Source organism: Bos indicus, chromosome 3 (genome assembly GCF_029378745.1).
Source record: "Bos indicus isolate NIAB-ARS_2022 breed Sahiwal x Tharparkar chromosome 3, NIAB-ARS_B.indTharparkar_mat_pri_1.0, whole genome shotgun sequence".
Lineage (NCBI taxonomy): Eukaryota > Metazoa > Chordata > Mammalia > Artiodactyla > Bovidae > Bos > Bos indicus.
In genome coordinates, this window is record NC_091762.1 from 75,209,283 (window position 1) to 75,233,422 (window position 24,140).

The 24,140-nt window shown below is 37.1% G+C and overlaps 1 protein-coding gene across 7 annotated transcripts in view; it reads right to left on the bottom strand.

Moving 5' to 3' along the window:
- Positions 1 to 24,140, bottom strand: part of SRSF11 (serine and arginine rich splicing factor 11) — a 50,390-nt gene that overhangs the window by 14,435 nt on the left and 11,815 nt on the right. For 2 of the 7 annotated variants that reach the window (XM_019957284.2, XM_019957279.2), the window contains exons 1-7: positions 22,302 to 22,719; positions 15,885 to 16,018; positions 12,007 to 12,116; positions 10,149 to 10,241; positions 9,325 to 9,374; positions 5,688 to 5,815; positions 1,255 to 1,336 (exon numbers count right to left, since the gene is read on the bottom strand). In XM_019957284.2, coding sequence (XP_019812843.2) covers positions 1,255 to 1,336; positions 5,688 to 5,815; positions 9,325 to 9,374; positions 10,149 to 10,241; positions 12,007 to 12,116; positions 15,885 to 16,018; positions 22,302 to 22,501 — 797 coding nt within the window. In that variant the 5' untranslated portion in view covers positions 22,502 to 22,719. The other 5 variants (XM_019957278.2, XM_019957277.2, XM_019957280.2 and 2 more) reach the window with 5 other exon arrangements.

Genomic DNA, 24,140 nt, shown 5'->3' on the forward strand with positions numbered 1-24,140 from the left:
ATCTGAGCTTTCAGGAGAAAATTAAACTTTGGAAAACTTAAACCCACGATTGTGAATCTGACAGCTTCCTAACATTTTAGAAGGGTTTACTGGTAAGATGTATGGTGGTATTACCAAGTCATCTTTTGATATTGTGTAAAAAAGTATCAACATTTGAAAACTTGCATAAAGCAATCAATCAATCATTTCCCAAACCATTAATGCATAACTGTACAAAAGGATGCCTGGTGAAAAGATTCACTCAAAGTATAATAAATATCAACAGATTTTACAAGTTTTGGTATTGTATCAAAGAATACTACTCCCAATTACCCAAAGAAGACTGTAAAATTACTTTTCCCTCTTCTCACGATACATTTGTGTAAAGTCAGATATTCTATATTAATATTTGGTTAATATAACCAAAATATACTACAATAAGCTGAATGCAGAATCCTATACATCTTCTATTAAGCTAAATGTTAAAGAAATTTGCAAAGATGTTAAGATGTAAATAAAGCCATTCTTTTAATTTTGGGGGGAAAAGCTTTGTTTCAAAGCTAAGTTAATATGAATGGGTTTCAATATTCATTATTATTTCAAATGATGGTTTCAAATTTTACTATGGCCAACAATGACGTTATAAACCACAAAAACAAAAGCTCATTGGAGTTCTTATATTTTTTATGAGTATAGAGGTCCTAATATCAGCAAGTTTGAGAGTCATTGGTCTAGATAGATCCTTACAAATCTACACAAGTATGTCATGTGAGAAAGAGAATACACTGGTCCTTTTACCCTACAGAGTCTTACTCTGGGTAGGATAAAGAATAATAGTTACCATCATGTAGTTTATCCAGTAATACAAAGAGCAATCTCAAAACATGTCATCTGCAAATATTCAAGCTTTAGATGGGTAAGCTAAGGTTGCATAACAACCCTCCATGTTCCAAGTCAGGAGTCTAGTGAAATGTCAGAACTAGAATTCAAGTCAAAAGTTTCAAGGTCAGTGTCCTTTCCAGAGTACTAATTCATTTCAGTGCTCGAATTCCAGTGGCTTCTTCCTATCCCTAGATTTCTAGGGGGGATTTAAAGTATCTACCATCTTTTCTCTATTTATATACCTGTGAACAGTAATTCACCTACTCTGCAAATAGCAGTAGTTATCAAAACCACTGTAACCATGAGCTAGTTAGGGTAACAGCAGATGTGACATAGGGAAATAATCTTTGTCTAAGGAAGAACTTACTACCAAACAGCAATCAATCTAATTACCTGTGCCTAGAAGACGAGGGAGTCCTCCTCCTCCTAGAACGTGATCTTGACCTTGAGTGTCTTCGTTTTTCTTCTTTCTTATCTGGATTTAAATGAAAAGGAATCTGGATTTAGAAATCATTAAGCAAAAAGATTATTTCCATTTAGGAGTTGCTGTAAGAGTTTATTACACTAATGTTCAGGTTTACTGTATGATCCTTAAATTCAGGTAGCTAAAGGTTTCTGAAGCTATGAAGTGTCATCCATAAAACCTATGAAAATAATCACCTTTCTCATTCTTTACTCTTCAGAGGTTTCTAAACCATGACTCCTGTTTGCATGCCTTAGGTTCTCTTTCTCCAAACGGAGCTAAAATATACCCAGATTAAAACTCTACTCTGTACATGCTCATGGATTAATAACACCTCCCCAAACTGTACCTAAGTGTAAAATGTTTATATTTACAATAAAAACAAAGATAAACATTTAAAATTCTTGAATCAGCAAAATGTTCCTTTTAGTCATCACTTTCCTAGATATGTCTCATTCAATCACTCATTTCTATACTTCTGGGATAGAAACTAAACCAGCTCTCTTTTTAATCTTTGTTCCACTTTTGCATTCATTTTCAACACTGTGTAAGTTTACAGAGCAGAGCAAGAATGATCTGTTACCATTTAGTAGTTTAAAACAACACATAAATTACTTTAACTAAGGACCGAATGAAGGAAAAATACAGCCACTGCAATTCTTCATATATGGACTATCATTCAAAGTGAGAATGCTGGCCCTGCCTCAGCAACTAAGAGTAAAGAATTTATTTGCAATGCAGGACCTGCATTGGGTCAGGAAGATCCCCTGGAGCAGGGCATGACAACCTACTCCACTGTTCTTTGCCTGGAGAATTCCATGGACAGAGTAGCCTGGTGAGCCATAGTCCAAAGGGTTACAAGAGTCAGACGTGACTGAGGTGACTTAGCCCCCATGCACAAAGTGAGAATGAGTTCCTCTTTTACATTTCTATCATTTCATTAATAGAATTCAACTTATTGTGAATATCAAATTATCAAAAATTTGTGCAGCAAAAAAAATTTCATAAAGAGGTAAGTCGTTTTCAGTCATTTCAGTTATGAGTTTTCAATGAAAACAGAAATGGTGTTCTGGTTTTGGAGTCATACAGGTCCAGTTATCTATATAAACTGCTTGTCATGTGACACTGGGTTAATTATTTAATAACCTGGTTAAATGAGATAACATAAAGATTTGATATTAATGTATCCATTATACTTTATAATTATTTGTCTAATACCATATACAATAAAAACCACCCCATTAAGAATTGGAATGAAGAAAATGAATAAAGCATCGTTCATAATGGAATAAAAAAAACCAGGACCAAAAATCCAAATACATATATGCAGAAAATGGGACAACCATTCATCTCATCTCAAAAAGACAATCTGCAAAGCATAATACATTTACTTTTCTTTAAACAAATGGTGTAAATAGAAGAAACTTTATTAGGCTTTCTTGGTCAAATAAAGACTATAGATCAGGCAATCCCAACTTCACTTCAGTTCAGTTGCTCAGTCCTGTCTGATTTTTGCAACCCCATGAACTGTAGCACGCCAAGACCCACTGTCCATCACCAACTCCCGGAGTTCACCCAAACTCATATCCACTGAGCCAGTGATGCCATCTAACCATTTCATCTGTCGTCCCATTCTCCTCCTGCCTTCATCAGGGTCTTTTCAAATGAGTCAACTCTTCTCATAAGGTGGCCAAAGTATTGGAGTTTCAGCTTCAACATCAGTCCTTCCAATGAACATCCAGGACTGATCTCCTTTAGGATGGACTGGTTGGATCTTCTTGCAGTCCAAGGGACTCTCAAGAGTCTTCTGCAACACTACAGTTCAAAAGCATCAATTCTTCGGCGCTCAGCCTTCTTTATAGTCCAACTCTCACACCCATACATGACCACTGGAAAAATCACAGCCTTGACTAGACGGACCTTTGTTGCCAAAGTAATGTCTCTGCTTTTTAATATGCTGTCTAGGTTGGTCATAACTTCCCTTCCAAGGAATAAGCATCTTTTAATTTCATGGCTGCAATCACCGTCTACAGTGATTTTGGAGCCCAGAAAAATAAAGTCAGCCAGTTTCCCCATCTATTTGCCATGAAGTCATGGGACCAGATGCCATGATCTTAGTTTTCTGAATGTTGAGCTTTAAGCCAACTTTTTCTGTCTCCTCTTTCACTTTCATCAAGAGCCACTTTAGTTCTTCTTCACTTTCTGCCATAAGGGTGGTGTCATCTGCATATCTGAGATTATTGATATTTCTCCCGGCAATCTTGATTCCAGCTTGTGCTTCCTCCAGCCCAGCGTTTCTCATGATGTACTCTGCATAGAAGTTAAATAAGCAGGGTGACAATATACAGCCTTGATGTACTCCTCTTCCTATCTGGAACCAGTCTGTTGTTCCATGTCCAGTTCTAACTGTTGCTTCCTGAGCTGCATACAGATTTCTCAGGAGGCAGGTCAGGTGGTCTGGTATTCCCATCTTTTTCAGAATTTTCCACAGTTTATTGTGATCCACACAGTCAAAGGCTTTGGCATAGTCAATAAAGCAGAAATAGATGTTTTTCTGGAACTCTGCTTTTTTGATGATCCAGTGGATGTTGGCAATTTGATCTCTGGTTCCTCTGCCTTTTCTAAAACCAGCTTGAACATCTGGACGCTCACAGTTCACATATTGTCGAAGCTTGGCTTGGAGAATTTTTAGCATTACTTTACTAGCATGTGAGATGAGTGCAATTGTGCGGTAGTTTGAGCGTTCTTTGGCATTGCCTTTCTTTGGGATTGGAATGAAAACTGACCTTTTCCAGTCCTGTGGTCACTGTTGTTTTCCAAATTTGCTGACATATTGAGTGCAGCACTTTCACAGCATCATCTTTCAGGATTTGAAAAAGCTCAACTGGAATTCCATCACCTCCACGAGTTTTGTTTGTAGAGATTCTTCCTAAGGCCCACTTGTTTCACATTCCAGGATGTCTGGCTCTAGGTGAGTGATGATCACACCATTGTGATTATCTGGGCCATGAAGATCTTTTTTGTATAGTTCTTCTGTGTATTCTTGCCACCTCTTCTTAATATCTTCTGTTTCTGTTAGGTCCATACCATTTCTATCTTTTATTGAGCCCATCTTTGCATGAAATATATTCCCTTGATATAATTTTCTTGAAGAGGTCTCTAGTCTTCCCTATTATATTGTTTCCCTCTATTTCTTTGCATTGATTGCTGAGGAAGCCCTTCTTATCTCTCCTTGCTATTCTTTGGAACTCTGCATTCAAATGGGTTTATCTTTCCTTTTCTCCTTTGCTTTTCACTTCTCTTCTTTTCACAGCCATTTGTAAGGCCTCCTCAGACAGCCATTTTGCTTTTTTGCATTTTTTTTCTTGGGGATGGTCTTGATTCCTGTGTCCTGTACAGAGTCACAAACCTCCATCCATAGTTCATCAGGCACTCTTTCTATCAGATCTAGTCCCTTAAATCTAGTTCTCACTTCCACTATATAATCATAAGGTATTTGATTTAGATCATACCTGAGCTTAGGCAAACATAAATGACTAAAAACAGTAAAACCCCCCAAATTAAAAACCACCAAAATACCACACAAAGCATTAGGTAATCCTAGGCACCAATGTTTCAGAATGAGTAATTCTCTGCTTTAGGAATTGGGAGGTGCCTGTCTTGAACACTGTAAGATGTTTAGCATATCCCTGGCCCCGTTGGTCTAGTCAAGGCTATGGTTTTTCCAGTGGCCATGTATGGATGTGAGAGTTGGACTGTGAAGAAGGCTGAGCGCCGAAGAATTGATGCTTTTGAACTGTGGTGTTGGAGAAGACTCTTGAGAGTCCCTTGGACTGCAAAGAGATCCAACCAGTCCATTCTAAAGGAGCTCAGCCCTGGGATTTCTTTGGAAGGAATGATGCTGAAGCTGAAACTCCAGTACTTTGGCCACCTCATGTGAAGAGTAGACTCACTGGAAAAGACTCTGATGCTGGGAGGGATTGGGGGCAGGAGGAGAAGGGGACAACAGAGGATGAGATGGCTGGATGGCATCACTGACTCGATGGACGTTGTTTGAGTGAACTCCGGGAGATGGTGATGGACAGGGAGGCCTGGTGTGCTGCTTTCATGGGGTTGCAAAGAGTTGGACACGACTGAGCTACTGAACAGAACTACCCACTGGATGCAGTTTGTATCAGCATGACAACTAAGTTTTCTCCAGGTATTTCCAAATATGCCTGGGTGACAACACTTACCGGTATCACCCATCCCCCTCTGAAATGAGAATCACTGCCCTAAATGAACTTTTATCAAAATACGGGGGAAAAAATGACTAAAGTATTATTCAACATATTTCCAAACATAATTGCATAAATATATTTACCTGGTTCTATAGCAGCAGAAATTAGGGACTGTGCTTCTCGTACTCTCTTCATGGCTTCCTCTATTTCTTTACTAGAGGTATCTGATTTCAGACTTGGTGAAACAAGACCAGCAGCGACATGATTCAATCTGGAATAGAACCAAGAATTGCATTTGACATATTTAAAAACATATTTATAAACATATTTATATATCCAATTAAATACACATTTCCCATCATCATTTTACTAAGATACTCCTTGAAAAACAGTGAGAAGACTCCATGATAACTTTGACAAAATCATAATAATATAGTAAAATGGCACTATGCAAAATGGAACTTGGCATTTTAAAAGACACAGATATGTCAAATAAAAAACTAATTTTGCTGAACACCCATGAACTTTCCATATACTTTCTAAGAATTGTTAGTAAATGAGAATATAATAATGCTACGTTCCTTCACGTGATTTATAAAACTTTACTTCATCCTTATTTTGTTGGGGAAGAGAATTACTTAAGCTTACAGATGACAAACTGAGGCAGAAGCCAATGACATATCAAAGTTACTTATGAAATTCCTGACTGCAAAGACTAAAGGGTTTAGTCTTTAGCCTTAAGGGTTTATGAAAATGAGAAAAAACTATAGACACTGAGTTGAGGATGGTGGTTATTTGCGGGCAGTGTAAAATGTAAACAAGAATGACTACGGGGAGATTTTTTATTTTTTAACTCTATTAATCGTATTTTACTTAATAAGCTTCATGGTAGATACATGCTTGGATTTCACCTGGTCATTTTTAGAAAAAAATGCCAGTAACTACTATAATCAAATGATTCTGTTCTGCCTCCCCCACATGCTCTCCTACTTACTGACAGTGACTTTCACCCAGTTAAAAAAGACACAGATGTATAGAACAGTCTTTTGGACTCTGTGGGAGAAGGCGAGGGTGGGATGATTTGAGAGAATAGCATTGAAACCTGTATATTATCATACGTGAAACAGATTGCCAGTCCAGGTTCGATGCATTAGACAGGGTGCTCAGGGCTGGTGCACTGGGATGACCCTGAGATGGGATGGGGAGGGAGGTGGGAGGGGAGTTCAGGATGGGGAACACATGTACACACATGGCTGTTTCATGTCAATGTATGGCAAAAACCACTACAATGCTGTAAAGTAATTAGCCTACAATTAAAATAAAAAGAATTTAAAAAAAAGGAAAATGAATTTAGCTCAGATTTCACACACTAAGGTGCTTCCCTTGTGGCTCAGCTGGTGAAGAATCCGCCTACAATGCGGGAGCCCTGGGTTCGACCCCTGGGTTGGGAAGATCCCCTGCAGAAGGGAATGGCTGCACACTCCACTATTCTGGCCTGGACAATTTCATGAACTGTATAGTCCATGGGGTTGCAAAGAGTCGAACACGACTGAATGACTTTCACTTAACACACTAAGAAATGACTCATGAAAACATCTCAAGAATCTGTGATATGTCAACTAGGAAATATAAATGGCAGCATGAATAAAACTTTTCAAAGCACCGAAAGACAGTGACTTTTAGTACGTGATGTATATTACTCTTGCTATGGGCTAGTGCTTCCCTTCTGTCTTTCTCTCATTCATCTCCCAGGCTTCTCTGATCTTCAAGCCAAGTTCTTCTCCTTGTCACATTCCCACAGCATCTCTGTACCTCCTCGAGGTGGATACACATGCTTCACTGTAGTTAAATAATGTGACCCTTCCTGAGTATAAATGCCATGAAGGTACCAAGCAAGCTTATAGGAGGTAGTCAATATAATTTTTTAAATGAACCAACTAAAGACAATATTTAGCTCTCTATTCGTCATCCTAAGACAATCCTTAGGATGATATTCATGATATAAGTCTGAGAAACAGCTTGGCTTGCAGCAGAAAGCCAATCTTGATTCCAGCTTGTGTTTCATCCAGCCCAACATTTCTCATGATGTACTTACTCTGCGTATAAGTTAAATAAACGCTGACAATATACAGCTTTGACTTCCCCCTTTCCAAATTTTGAACCAGTCCGTTGCTCCATGATCTGGTTCTTGACCTGTGTAAGTTTCTCAGGGGGCAGGTAAGGTGATCTGGCATTCCCATTTCTTGAAGAATTTTCTAGTTTGTTGTGATCCACAGTCAAAGGCTTTCATGTAGTCAATGAAACAGATATTTTTCTGGAATTCCCTTGCCTTTTTTATGATCCAATGGATGTTGGCTATTTGATCTCTGGTTCCTCTGCCTTTTCTAAATCAGGTTGTACATCTGGAAGCTCTTGGTTCATGTACTGTCGAAGACTGGTTTAAAGGATTGTGAGCATTACCTTGCTAGCATGTGGAGCAAGCTCAACTGTACAGTAGGTGAACACTCTTTGGCACTCATCTTCTTTAGGACTGAAATGAAAACCGACCGCTTCCAGTCCCGTGGCCACTGATGAGTTTTCCAAATTTGATGGCATATTGAGTGCAGTACTTTAATAGCATCATGTTTTAGGATTTGAAATAACTCAGCTGGAATCCATCACATCCACTAGCTTTGTTCACAGTAATGCTTCCTAAAGCCCACTTGACTTCACATTCCAGGATATGGGACACTAGGTAAGTGATCACATCATCATTTTTGTGTCCTTAAGACCTTTACTGTACAGTTCACCTGTGCATTTCTGCCACCTCTTTTTAGTATCTTTTGCTTCTGTTATGTCCTTGTCTTTTCTGTCCTTTATTGTGCCGATCTTTGCATGAAATAATCTCTTAGTATCTCCAACTTTCCTGAAGAGATCTCTAGTCTTTCCCATTGTATTGTTCTCCTCTTATTTCTTTGCACTGTTCACTTAGGAAGACTTTCTTGTCTTCTAAGTAATCTTTGGAATTCTGCACTATATTTCCTTTTCTCCTTTGACTTTCACTTCTCTTCTCAGCTATTTGTAAGGCCTCCTCAGACAACCATTTTGCCTTGCAGCATTTTTCTCATAGATGGTTTTGGTCACTGTGGTTTAAGCTATGGACAATGATCTTCAGAGATTAAAAATTACACCAAAACAAAACCCTTTATAGATGGGTTTACCTCTTGATTTTTCTTTCTAGAAAATAGGATTATGTATTGGATGCCAGTGGTCATATATGGATGTGAGAGTCGGACTACAAAGAAAGCTGAGCGCTGAAGAATTGATGCCTTTGAACTGTGGTGTTGGAGCAGACTCTTCAGAGTCCCTTGAACTGCAAGGAGATCCAACCAGTCCATCCTAAAGGTGATCAGTCCTGGATATTCATTGGAAGGACTGATGCTGAAGCTGAAATTGCAATACTTTGGCCACCTCATGTGAAGAGTTGACTCATTGGAAAAGACCCTGATGCTGGCAGGGATTGAGGGCAGGAGAAGGGGATGACAGAGGATGAGATGGCTGGATGGCATCACCAACTCGATGGATATAAGTTTGAGTGAACTCTGGGAGTTGGTGATGGACAGGGAGGCCTGGCATGCTGCGATTCATGGGGTCGCAAACAGTTGGACATGACTGAGTGACTGAAATGAACTGACTGCATGCCTTGAGATAAATTTCTTTTAGGTATCAAAAAATAACTGCTATCTGTAGACACTGACATATTTCTATCATCAATGGAAACAAAAGGAAAAAAGTTCTTACTTGGGATCAACAGTACTCATAAGTTTCAGCAACTGATCTGCAGCAAGAGACTGGAAAATAAAAATATTAAAAATGAGAACACAGAATAATAAATGATTACTATTTTAATTTTAAAAAATATGTTGAAATGACCTAGAACAGTTTGTCAAACCTATAGAAGCTAACATATCCCAAGCACAATGACCAACAGAAATATAATGCCAGCCAAATACGTCACAGTAAATTTTCTAGCTGCAAAAAAATAAACAGATGACAATAGTGACTACAGTACTGGATATCCAGAGCTGCTTTATCAAGTTAAATATAAACATGATGAAGCTGAACAGTCCAGATTTTATAGACTAGCTCCTGCTTATTTAAAGATTTCCTGAGGATAAGTAACATTTTAAGGAAACATGTAAAACAAAAATCAAAGTGCTCAGTCAGTATAATAATCAAAAAATTTCATAAAGAACTTCAGAAAAGTTTTATCTAAATTGCAATGAGGGAGAACAAAAATTTCCAAGTGAGTAAATGACAAGAGAACAAATTATGAACACATTCCTATCTTTTCATGACTTGTATTCTGACTTTGCAACATTGATGTGGTAGTGGCTTCCTATGAAACTGGTCTTTACTTTGAACATCCTAAAATGAGAAATTCTTTGACAGGCAAGGGGCTAATGCAGTGACCTTTTAAATCTCTCATTAAGAAGTTTACGTAAGAAAAAAATCACTATTATGTAGCAGTTGGTTATCTCCTGCTGTTGAAATGCAAACTAAAATCTAATGAAGCAAATTCTTGAATTAAAAAACGAGCTCAGCGTTCAAGGATATTAAATTACCTGTGAGTTCAAGTTTGCTCCAGGAAGCCCAAGTGCAGCAAGGGCAGGATCAAGGGTAGGAGCTCCCAAAGCAGCCAATGGAACGGCGCCAATCTGTGAAATTTCAAATTGTATTTATTTAAAATTTTGTTTCTATGTCTTATACTGTCAGGTTGGCAGAGTATGTGAAGGTTCTTTTTTCCTCTAAAGGGTCAGATGATTACTAGTTGAAGTCTGTAAGCTGTGGAATCTCCTCCCCCCAACTAAGTGTGTGTATCTTAAGTTTATTCCTTAGGGCTTCCCTGGTGGCTCACATGGTAAAGAATCTGCCTGCAATGTGGGAGACCAGGGTTCCATCCCTGGGGTGGGAAGATCCCCTGGAGAAGGGAATTGGCAACCCACTCCAGTATTCCTGCCTTAGAGAATCCCATGGACAGAGGAGCCTGGTGGATTACAGTCCATGAGGTCACAAAGGATCTGACATGACTTAGCAACTCGTACTTACATTTCTTAGCCACAGCAGTAGTAGCTCTTTCTACACCCGAGATACATATATTCATTAAGAGTTCCCTAGTAATTTCCTGTTGTATGTTCTTAGTCTCTTAGTTGTGTCTGACTCTTTGCAACCCCATGGACTGTAACCCGCCAAGCTCCTCTGTCCATGGCATTCTCCAGACAATAGTGCAGTGGGTAGACATTCCCTTCTCCAGGGGATCATCCCAACTCAGAGATCAAACCCAGGTCTCCTGCGTTGTAGGAGGATTCTCTACTTTGTGAGCCACCAGGAATTCCTCATAATTAGTTAATTTAATGCACACAAACAATGCAAAATCTTACAACTGTGCAGGCAGTTTGAGCCTCTTCACAAGCACTGTGCTTAAAGTTCTCCTAGTTTCATTACTACTTATTAAGTACAGGTAGCAAACATACTATAATTTCACTGAGTTAAAATCCTGTTAATATAGTTGATCCTTGAGCAACATGGGGGCTAGGAGTGCTGACTCCTCATGTAGTCAAAAACAGACCTGTAACTTCAGTCAGCTCTCCATATCCACTCGCCCATATTTTGATCCAACCAATCTTGGGTTGTATAGTACTATAATACATATTCAAAGTGAAAGCGTTAGTCGCTCAGTTGTGTCCGACCCTCTGCAACCTCATGGACTATAGCCCACTATACTCCTCTGTCCATGGAATTCTCCAGGCATGAATACTGGAGTGGAGTGGATAGCCATTCCTTTCTCCAGGGGATCTTCTTGACCTAATGATCAAACCTGGATCTCCTGCACTGCAGGTAAATTCTTTACCATCCGAGCCACCAGGAAAGCCATGTAGTAGTTAAAAAAAGAAATCCTCATATAAATGGAGCAAACAGTTCAAACTCACATTGTTCAAGGATCAACTATTATAAAATTGGCTTAATTATTTATTATACAATTTTATACATCAAAGGTATCTATGAATTACCCTGATCTTCAAATTCATCTTCACGTTATCTACTTAATGTAAACCCCAAGAGCAAAAGATGAAAGAGTATGGGGAAAGGAAAAAAAAAAAATGTCTTAACTTCACACTTTAATTTTCTCAGTTCAAATGAACATATTAAACATCTGCAATAGAAATATGCTTCATGACTTATGGGCTATTTTGAGAGTCAGTGACAAAATGATAAGACACACATTATTTTTGAGAATGTCCTTAAAATGTAAACTACCACTTTAATACTGATGATTACAATCGCATTTTACAATACTCTGACCACGTGACAATAGTCTGTGAAGTGCAATCACACAGGACTCAAAAAAGGCACAAATACATTTAGATTTATCCACCATTCTGTGTTCCTTTCCATGCTTTAAGAATTCAATAGAACTAATACCTGGGTAAGTGGGTTAGGAGTAGGCAGGAGTCCACCACCAGGCAGAAGACCTGCCACTGCATTAGCTGGTGCCAACAGAGACAAAGCCTTAGTCTCATCAGGAATAACTCCTGCAGAGAAACACCCACGCATTAGAACACACTCTTCTGCAAGACAGAAAACACACAAAAACACCCAGAAAATGTCTCCCTGATACACCACCTGAGTTTGTTGAAAGTACTTATGTTCGCTAAAATATAAAGCTTGATTTCTATGATTATTTATCATTAATTTTATGTCAGAATGAAACTTCAATGTGTGAAAATTTGTTTCCTTTTTCTCTACAAATGGTTAAGTTTCTAGAGTAAAAAAAAAATAGCACAATACACACTACTTTTTTGTTAACACTGCCAAGATTTCATCACCTGTACTCGATTTTTAAGTCATGAACCAAACGTAAGCAAGCACAGTCGGTTCTCCAGGGGTGTGCTCTCAACTTTCAAAAGCTGTTTTATGAACAACGACTCGTGTCGGCTGCTTCACTATAAAGCACACAGAAAAATCAAGATACACAAGACAAAAAAAGTTTGATTTAGGGGTTAATAATATGGTACAGTTACTATGATTTTCTTTTACACCTACCATACAATTTTGTAAAAATTAAGAGAAAAAAGTATGTAAAGGAAATATTCTGTTGAATCAAGAGTAGGGCTTTTGCTGACTCATGAAAATGAATATGAATGTTTCTGAAGGTCTCTGAATACACACAGGATGTGTGTGGGAGTGAGTGAGAGGGAAAGAGAGAGAGAATAAGTAAAACATGGCACATTCCTTACCTGTACAGTAAAATGCTTTATGTTCCAATATGTGCCATGCTAACCATACCAAAAAATGCTGCTATATAGTGTCAGTTCAAAAGCTAACTTAGCCAAACTCCTAAAGCCAAAAACAACATGTATGTCTGTTTTTAAAGCCTAATCTGTGTATTCAGATAAAATCTAAGGGTCCTGAGACAAATATTTATGTAGACAATTTAAATTCTATCCAACAGCAAAAGCCCTATAACAGATGGATTAATCTGTTAATGTGCCCAAGCCCCCAAAATGAGAGTTCAATAATACAATTAAACTACATATTTGCAAATACCAGTAGTATTTCTGTAATACATATTAAGAAACTGCATCTCATCATAAAACATACAATATGTACAGGGCACTTAAGAGAAACTGGATAAGCTGCAGAAGAAAACTGTTGGGTGGTATTTTCAGCAGGGCCTGGTATATAGTTCAGGCTGAACCAGGGAAAAGAACTGTAAAACACAACAACAAAAAAGAAAAACCACTGTTAAATAAAGGTAATGGTTCCTTCCACCTAAACTGAGAAGTGCCGATAATATAAACAAATGTATACTACACAGCACTGTTATCTTGCTTGTGTCAGAGCTGTCATCAATTTAGATACCAAGAGTTATGGAGGGGGGGAGAAGGGAGAAGATTTAGATATAGGGCATTAATGCATCATTATTAACAAACCTACAAAGATTATGGGATAATTTTGCATGCAAAATTATGTCTCAAGAGGATATTATTAAGTATCAACATCTTGCTAAAATTAGTGCATTTGCAACATTTCTGGCAAACTAAAATCCTCTTGAATTTATTGTGAGACACCGGATAGAAGATCTGCATCCATTAAAAAAAAAGTCATGCATCTGATCCTCTGATTAAAAAAAGACTATTTAAAAATAAAACTACAATTTAAAAATAGCAATGAGGCCCCTCACCAGTTAATTTTCATGCGTCAAGAGTATTTTTTTTACTGCTGCTTTGATAGAACCATGAAATACTGCATGAATGTGTAGAAACGAAAGAAAAAGAAACAGACAAAAGAAACAAACATTAACCAAGGAACCTAAATAGTCCCCAAATCCATTATTATTAAGAGTTCCTTCCAAATTCAGCTATCTCAGTTTTATCGGTTAAACACTATTCCTTACCGTAGACTTTGTGTCTATTGTTCTAAAACACTGACCAAGAAGCAACGGCATAATGTAAGAGCTAAAACCAGGGTGAATGGTGACAAAAAGGTTGAGTACATCAGTTATTTAGTGGAGGCAACATTAATACAGCATACCATACCAGTAATTACCAGTAATATACTAATAGATTCTGTAACTAAATAGTTCTGTAATTCTAATAATGTACTCCCTAAATATCTGTTTCAAAACAAATCCAAAAAAATTACTATGGTCTAAAAATATTTATGAAATCTTGTTATATGATATACTGTATTATGTTCAGGGCTTGGGAACTATGACATAATATTTGGCCAAAAAGAATTTTTAAAATTATAAGGCTAACTAGTGTTTGGCAAATTACTCACATGATTTGACCCTTGTTCCAAAAGCTATGTTCTACATTTACTTATCCTACATTTGAATTCTGTAAATTTTCTCTTGATGGTAAGTCATCCTACAACAGGCACACTGACAGAAAATGCTTAATCAAAACACACTCACAAGTTCATCACTACATATATATATATATACACACTTTAAAACCTTAAAACTGGGCTCATACACTTTAATAGCATGGAGACAGATTTACTGTAATATAGCATGCTTTAGTTTATCCATGAATGCAATTTAATTTCTTTAGAAAACCACAGAGGAAATTTTTCTAAGTTTTAAGGACTAGACATTTCACAATTTTTACAAGGAATGGTTTAAATGTTCACATCAGTATTCAAAAATAGCAACTAAAGTTAACAGTATCTAGATTCTGCTTCCACTGACCAGTTCACCAAGGAAAGGGGAAAGCATTTATACCCTGGTCAGCATATGTTAATAAAATCCAGTAACTTTAACATATTTCAGTGATTTTTTTCACTAAATTTATAGTTACCAAAAAGCAAATAAAGTAGCAGTACACTGGGAACAAGCTAAGTATAAAGTATGTCTTAGAAAATTTCACAAAGTGGAATAAAAATAGTGTTGTCTTGTCACAGTGGCTTTTTAAGATCCAAAAACCCTGCTCATTATTTTTCTGCCAAATTACTTTAACAGCCTAAAATGTAAAAAGAGAGAAAATGTAGTTAACAAATGGTTACACCAGGAAAACACTTGGGGGACTTGAGTGCTTGCTGGCCTTTAGTTAATGTCTAGAATCCCCTGTAGCTGCAGAGGACCCACTGTTTTTCAGTCATCTGGAAGAGTTTTGCATTTGCCTTCTCCACTACAAAAATCACACACACAAATAACAGAGAGAAGAATTTATTATTTAGAGATATTCTAGAAAATATAGCAAGAATGAACAAGAAAATCTGGCATAAAACAAAACACCCAGTGCCCATTTGGCACCTAAGCTATAGGAAATATTGAACTTCATAAAAATCAAACCATTGCGACCCTTGGTATACTGAAATTCAATGTGGGATATATTTTTTAAAGTTATTGGTAAGAAGAATCACTAAGAGGAATCACTATGGAAATAAAACCAACCTGGTCACATTTATTCAAAATAGAAACATCATCATGCATTTATTTGAAGGTTTCTGTATAAATGTTCATGAAGTGAACCGTTCACCTTCAGGACTTTTATATAAAACAATATTAAATTAAATAAGTAGATGTATCTTAAGGAAATTGGGGAAGTGGTTTTAATGAACTTAAAATTGTTTTAAAGTAATGCAAAAGGTTAAATATCTTATAAAAACAAATCAGATTTTGAATTTTAAGTTAGAAAGCCTTCATGTAAAAAATATGGACCACAGTATAACAAGGGTTTCAAAATGTTAATAGCTTAGATTTTTTAACATGCTACTAATGCTCACTCTAAAACTACACTGAGGTAGATGGTCATCATAGGATGCCCACATAGGTAGTTAAACAAAGCACAAACCTTCTGCATATGGTACGACTATCAAAGCTCTGTCAACGAATACAGTGTTTGTCAGATGCTGTGCCACAACTGCTGAGTCCGGATCATGGAACTTAACAAAGCAGACTCGGGAGGAGACTGGTAAAGGCGAATCACTAGAAAATACACAGATAACATAAAAGAGGAAATTATAAGCAAAAACACAAATGAATGACTCACAAATACCTGCATTCCAAAAGTATAAGAGGCAGAGAAATACATAACCACACACATATTAACCAGTTCAAAAATACAGGGCGTTTTTCAATAAAGTACTATCCACAGAACTGACTATATAAAATTACACCCAGAATAATCACTGTTTAAATTCATAATGCATCAAGTTAAAAAGTTTGAAACCAGTCTCACAGTCTGAAGAGATCACAAAAATGTCAGCATTTCATAATATCAATACCAGGCATTTTAAAATACAAATAGCAAGTAACTAGTTTTGGCTTGGAAAACTTTTCATTATGGCTAACTTTTTAAGAGTTAAAAACAAAAATTTTCCATTTCAGGGACAAAAGAGTATACTGGTCAAGTATATCTATTTGACAATCAATTGAGTTTTCTTGACCTGCCTACTAAATGCCCTGTCCTCCTTCATCCACAGCTAATTAAAACTCCCAGGCATTATAAATAGTTAAGGGTCTCTTAGGGCAGTTTCACACAGAGAAAAAAATTAAGCACTCATGGGAATACTACCACCCCCCCCCCCCCAACTATTACCCAAAATTTTAATTAACAAAAAGACACTTTCCTTGGCAACTTGTTTATGTAAAACAAAAACAAGCTAAGGTACAAGCAACAGTCGCTCTAAGCAAGATAAGATTAGGAAGGGAGCAGAATTGTTTTTTAAAAATATAAGACAGTTGACTTTCTGCCATTGAACTTTTTGTGGAAGGAAAGATTAAATAAGGTAGGGGTTTCTCTGCTCTCTAACACTAAACCAAAAGCTATTTGAAAATCAATGAACTAAAGTAATAACATTATCCCAGGTTTATATTAGAATCTTGGAAGTGGGGCGGGGAGGACTACAATTAAATCAAGATCTTTGATGAAAGAAGTACTGAATGATGCCATCTTTAATTCTCCCTGATGATTTTAATATGCACCCAGTGTAAAGAACCACTGCTTTGTTTAACAAGCCAATTATATCTTGAGACTCAATAATGAAGAGGGAAACACTGTAATATTTTTGAATTATTAGAAGGGGGTAACTGACAACTTTTCTAAGTAAACGAGATTTTCATGCATACATAAAAATTGGATCACATCAGATTGGTCACACTAAGTGTTTCAGACTGTTGTTGAAAAGAAACATTTTCTTATAATTTGGGCACAATATGAAAATAAAAACTTCTTACCAACATCAATCTATAATCTGAGAACTCTAACCTCTTAGAATGTAAGTTTTCTTAAAGGCATTGCCCTTATTAGCACAGATGCTAATCTAGGTTCAAAGCAAAGCTGTCAAATGTATGTATTGAAATGGATTTAAGCCATATTGCTAGACAAGTTTACTGGAAAATGCTTTTTTTTTTTTTTTAAAAGGATACTTTTTTTTAATGTGAAGCATCACTGTTCTGAAATTTAAAAATGCTGCACCCAGTATAATGAAAATAAAGCTTTTTCATCATTACTACTAGAGCTACATAGCTCTGACAGCCACATTTTTACAATTAAAAAGCTCTTTAAATGCTATCATTTTATGTTCTAAAGTGTAAGCACTTACATTTCTTAAAAAGTGACCCTACTATACATCTCTACCAATGACCCAATTTTGTTCCTATTTGCAGGCCAGGTATAGAGATGTAGACATATGGAAGGGACATGTAGACATGGGTGGGGACAGTGGGATCAACTGGGAGAATACGATTGACATATATACACTATCATGCATAAAACAGCTAGTAGGAAGCCGCTGTATAGCACAGGAGCTCAGTTTGGTGCTCTGTGACAACCCAGATGGGTGGAATGGAGATCCAAGGAGGAGTGTGTATATGTATACACAGTTGATTCACTTTGTTGTACAGCAGAAACTAACACAACATTGTGAAGCAATTACACTCCAATTAAAAAAAAAGTGACCTCTACTATTTCTTTGACACCATCTATTGTCATCTAACTGAAAGAAAATATGACTATCAAATATCAGGTGATTTAAAGAATATAAACAACCAAGAGTTCTTTCTAAAAAATTAGGAAAGTATGCCTACATGCCCCCAATATATTTCCATTTAGTGATCTTAAATGTTCACGTTTCTCTATCCACTCATGTATGTGCAACATTATTTGACTACTCTATTATACCTATAAGTGGTGGTGAGGTAAAGATAAAATATCAACAATTTAAATATTATGGGAAAGTACAGTAAGAACACAGAAGAGCAAATAATTCATCTCTCCCCATTTTAAACTGTTGTGTAAAACCACTGCCATTTGGTCCTGCAATTTATACGGTCACATTTTCTCAGTTAAAATCAGTAATAGAGACGTTAAGAACTGACATCGGAAATTAATTTTCCCACCCTTAGGATTTTTTTTTTTTTCCCACCCTTAGGATTTTGTGCAAGTACCACTGCTAAAAATATGACTGTTAAGAATTAACATAGAATTATGTTTAAGAATTAAACATAATTTACCTTTAAGAATATCCTTACCTTTAAGAATTAATATAGAAGAGGCAGTGCAGTTGAAAAGAACTGAGGAACAAGATAGGGAAAAGGAAGCCTTGTGTGATGCTTTCATCATCTAAGAGTGGTGGTGGTATTGTGTCTAGTTTCTTAGTGACCTCTGAGGCTTGTTTCAGAATCTTCTGGGATGCACACATAAAACTCAGATGACTGTTTCCACCTCAAGCCCACTGAATGTGAGAATCCTTTTCATAGGAAGGCTCTGATTCTTAACAAGATCCTTAGCTGATATTCATGACTGCTAAAGTAGAAATTCTGGTCTGGGTCAGTTCTTTCAAGCTCATCTTAATATTGAGCTAACCACTTCGGAGCAGAGAATTCTGTGCTTATAAACAAAGTTATCTCTTAAGCCCCACAAAACAGCAAGTCTGTGACAAAATTAACAACTCTGTTGACCTCACATCCTCTTTCCCTCATATGTTATTTAGTTCTAAAAAAACATAGTAGATTGTTGCATTTCATTTTAAATATAAATTTTATATTTTAAATATTTTGTATTTTTAAATAAAAAATTTTTAAAGAGAAATTATGTTCTCTCCCTTACCTAACTATACTAAGTTACTTAGATGATCATTAAAGTATCTCTTTTTGGTTCCTGAGAAGTTAGTAATGGATTTATCTGCAGTGTAACTGAAGTCTTCAGTTACTGAGTGAGTGACATATGCTTCTCAAGGATCATTACCTGATAAGCACTCCAGTGACTTTCTCCACTGATACCTCACTAAAATCAAACATTTGAAGAATATCTATTAGGTGTAAAAGAATGATTCCATTCACAAGTTGCTTGGTCTTGAAGGAAATCATGAAGTGGTAGAAAAGAATCATATTAGGTTTCAAATACTAGTTCTGACACTGATAGAAATCTATGTGAATTTCAGTTCATTCATTTGTAAAACAGGATCCAAGTCTTAGTTCCTCTGTGTATATATAAGGCTATCATACTGAACAGGGATAAAATACTACGTTACGAAGACAGGTTGTATCATTGCATGGAATTATAAGTTAGCAATTTCTGGCTTAAAAAAACCAAGAAATAGGTGGATTTGATAATAAAATAAAATAAGGGGAGACACCTTCTTGAGGTTCTCAGTGAAATGTTTGTGATCCCAGGAATTTTCCCCACAAACAGGAATTTGGGGCTAAAATTAGAATTTCAGTAGGTGTGGGTCGGAGCTCAGTCACGTAATACTTTAAAACTGCCCCTCAAGTGATGTTGATGACCCCAAGGAACCTTATTCTAGAAGACAGAGAAGTTAAACTTGTCAGTTGGTGAACAGCTCTACAGAGAAAAAGCAATTAAATTGAATAGAGAAGGCAGGGAGTGGTTGCCATTTTTATTAAGCATGAATCGGTGACATCTGACCAACAAAAAGAAAGCAAGCATGTCAGAGTTCCAGGTGGATATGAATACCTTCTGGGAAAAACACACACCCATTAAAAAAAAAAAAAGAAATCAAGCAACAAATATACTTACAATCAATAGAATTTCAAGTTAAGTCATTTAATCTTATTCTATGAGTAAGAGTAAATTTTTGAAGTATTTCTGGAAAGATGAACCCCTTTTAGACTATTAGGACTCCACAGCACATTATCTGCAACAAACTACTACTGAAGGAGCTTAAAGAAATCGTCAATAAAGTAATTCCAAATTGTGCAGGTTGGATTAGCTATTAAGATTTAAATTAGTAAAAAAAAAAAAAAATATATATATATATTCATACACATATAATATTAAATGAACAAAAGGATCTACACTCACACTATTCAATTTGGAAAGGCCACTAAAGTAATGTAAAATTCACTACATTATAACCTTACATATTTTCAGAAAAGAAAATGATCTGTACATGGGTGCATATATGAAGGAGTCAGAGCAAAAATGTGTCAATATTTATTCTTCCCAATGCAGGAAAAAAATCCTCTTAATGCAGAGCACCCCAGAGATCAAGTTACTTGGAACACACAACTCTCCTGGTTAGGATGGAACCACTCCACTGACTACAAATCAAAAAGCCAGTCTGTTCTATCATGACTCCCCCTAGAGACAACGGACATGGTAACATCCCACACTTGTCATCTTTTTATGACAGTATCATAAAAAGAACATTTTCACACAAAAAAATTTCATAGTCAGCAACTCTAAAAAAAATTCTTAATGACTTGTGGGACTGGAAATAATTTTCTTATAAACAAGTCCAGCATCTCATACACTTTCAGAAATAACATGATTACAATCAAGTAATCAACAATAATCAAATGTGTCACTTTCATTTCCTGCCATTTTACCATTTATTAATACTACTAACGATAAAAGGAATGTTGGGAGAAACTAACAGCAAAACATCCGTTTCCGTAAGTTATTATGAAAGCCATTTGTCCTTCATTGTCAAAATAAATACCTGTTTAAAATAACTTCAACAAAAAGTCTGTTCCTAGAATTCTACACTTCATGTAAATTAACTAACTCTAAACCTCCCTCCATACCTATAGTACTCCCAAATTAAAGACAACACGGCACTTGAGAACACTATTATCTGAAAATACTTTAAGGAAAACATGATGAAATACAGTAATGAATACCGACTGCAGTCTGATCAACTTAAATCTGCGCACAGATGTATCATGCCCAGGTTATTAATGATTTATTACATCCACAACAGTGGATTCTTTGAGGATTCCAATCTCCTGTTTAGTACTTAAGCGGCATCATAAAAAACTTATGGTACAGCTGGAACTGAGTACCCACTGACAGTAAAATCTGAATTTTCACTCTTTCCAAGGAGCACTGGTCTGTTTTATTATTTCTAATTTTGCTCTAGTATTTATCACATCTTATTACAGCTTTTTTTTTTTTTTTTTTTACAATTACTGCACTCATTTAACACATCTGTGATAAAAATAAGAAATCTAAGACAACAGGATAAAAACAAAAACCCGTATACCGCCAATTACAAAATTTAAAGTTCTAAAAAATTCCTTCTGAAGAACAATTCTAGAATATAAAAAATGTGTACGTTATTTAAACAAAGGAAAATATGAGGTTTCAGCTGTAACTATTCTCATTTTAAAAAGTACTCAGGCTCACTGTGGAAGGAAATGGCAACCCACTCCAGTATTCTTGCCTGGAAAATCCCATGGACTGAGGAGCCTGGTAGGCTACAGACCACTGGGTCGCAGAGTCGGACACGACTGAGCGACTTCACTTCAGGCTCACTGAATGTCTGTCAGAGTATTAACTGAATTATGTTCCATGGGCCAGAATCACTTAACAATATTTAGCAGTAAGCGAACAGTTTATAAAGTTCAATATCAAAATAACACAAACGAAAATTTTTGTTACTTTTCAAAGAATTCAAAGGCTTTTTTTGTGTGTGTGGAAAATTTACCTATACAAAATACATAAAATGGAGTCTGTCTTGCTTTTAAGGGCCCCCAAAACGACCTCGCAGGCACAATTTAAAGAGAAAAAAAAAAAACCACCAAGATTAGAAACCAGTTGTCTCCTAAACCCCCAAACCTGGCCCTGCCTCTGTGCATCAGTAGTAGGCCTAATGCAGATTTCTTTCATAAGTAAACCCAACAGCCAACCTCAACTGAAGCAGCCTAGCCCAGGGAGGCATCGACAAGGGCCTGCAGGAAATGATATGGGTAGGCCCAGGCTGGGGAGGAGTTAGCAAAAACCGTGATGGTGGACGATACTCACTCAGGCGGGAAGAGGCGCAGTTCGTCGATCTTGCCTAGGAAACCGAAGAGGGTCCGCATCTGCTCAGAGCTAGCGCTCGGGGAGACATTAGTCACCTGGATTACCTCGGTGCCGCCGCCTCCGCCGCCGCCGCCTCCGCCCCCCGGCCCGCCGCTGGGGCCCGGGCCCGCAGTGCTGGGGACGATGGTAGTGTTGCTCATGGCGCTGCTCGCGTTCTCGCTCCTGCTTTAACACACCAAACACACAACAAACAGTGAGAGGGAGGGGGAAGAGGAACCATTCGCCGGAAAAGGCACAGGACTGTGTCCGAAGCTACAGCTGCTCCTGCTGCCGTCGCCGCCGTTTCTCCGCCCCGCCGCTCTCCGCGGGGAAGGAAGAGAACGCGCGAGTTCGAGACCACGAGAAAACAAACGGCCGCCCCCACCTCGCCTCCAACCACCTCACTCGCGGCCCGAGCTTCCCACAATGCCTTGCGGCGCACGGGTGCGTCACCGTCGGCTCCGCCCCCTGCCGGCCCAGCAAGCCATGCTCGCAACCGGAAAATACGCGACAACGGGCTGCTGTCTAGTGAAAGGCCTTATCTACATCCCTCTTCGCTCCTTCCCCCCGCCCCATTCCTAAAAAGAGGAGAAAGGTGGAAGGCATTAACTTCTTTTGTTTTTTTTTTTTTTTTAAAGCACTCCTCCACTCCCCGGCAAAAACTGCACACTTAACCAACTATTCTTATTTAAATGCCCACGGTATTTCTTTGTACAGAGTATCTTCTACAGATTTGATCAGTTACTAATGAAATTTAACCCTAGCTATCAAGATTTTCCTCCCCACTCCTATAAAATTTTCTCTTTACTATACACACATCCTTGTAATACAAAATTTGCAACGAATTTGCTTTGGCACTAAAATCTTCAGAAAAAGATATATTAATGTTACATTCACTAGTGCTTTAACATTCACTTTTTTAAAGAATATTTTACAGAACCCAAATATGTTCAAGTATGTTATCTAAAATTTCTACAGAAGAACTTCCTTTACATGCATTTCTTGCTTAAAATAATTTTGATCATAAAAAGATCCTTGCTTAATTCTAGTAATTTTGATCATAAAAAGATCTTGCCTAATTTTTCAACCTCATGTGAACTATTCTCCCACCTTCATCCAGTGTTATCTAAAGACTTGCAGTTCCCCAAATCTGACAAAATTTTTTACTTCGCTGTGCCTTTCCACAAGTTATTAATGACCTCCTTCATTTTATCTGTTATCCTTCATAAGGCTTTCCTCACCTCACTGCCACAACTTCCTCAAGCAGAGTTAGGGTTTCCTTCTCTCTACTCAAGGACAGAGGCACAAAAATATTTGTTATATTGACATGTATTCCCCTGCCAAAAGCTCCCGAGTTTCCTGGGTCAGTTTAGGATCTAGTACAATGTCTGTCACACAGCTAATGCTCAATAAATGTGTTGAACACACACACAAATAAGTGTTAATTAAATAAGTATCATTTATTCTGACAATTGTTAATTACTTGACCCTAAATACTCCTGGAGGCCAAAATCTGAGGACTTACAGATTATTTTTGTTTATAAATACTTCTATGGAATAATGCAACTGAGAGTGTGATTTGTGAGACATTAGAAACTAAAGTTATTGAGATTTGGATGTAAAGCCAACTGGCTAGGTTTACTTACCAGTTAAGCCATTTCTCCTAGCTCTTATACAAAGGGAATGGTAAGTTGACCATAAGTCTGGCAAAATTACTAATTACAACTAATTGCACATTATTCATTAATGTCTATCTGTTAATATAAAACATGTCAAGTAATTTTCTTATTTTGAATATTC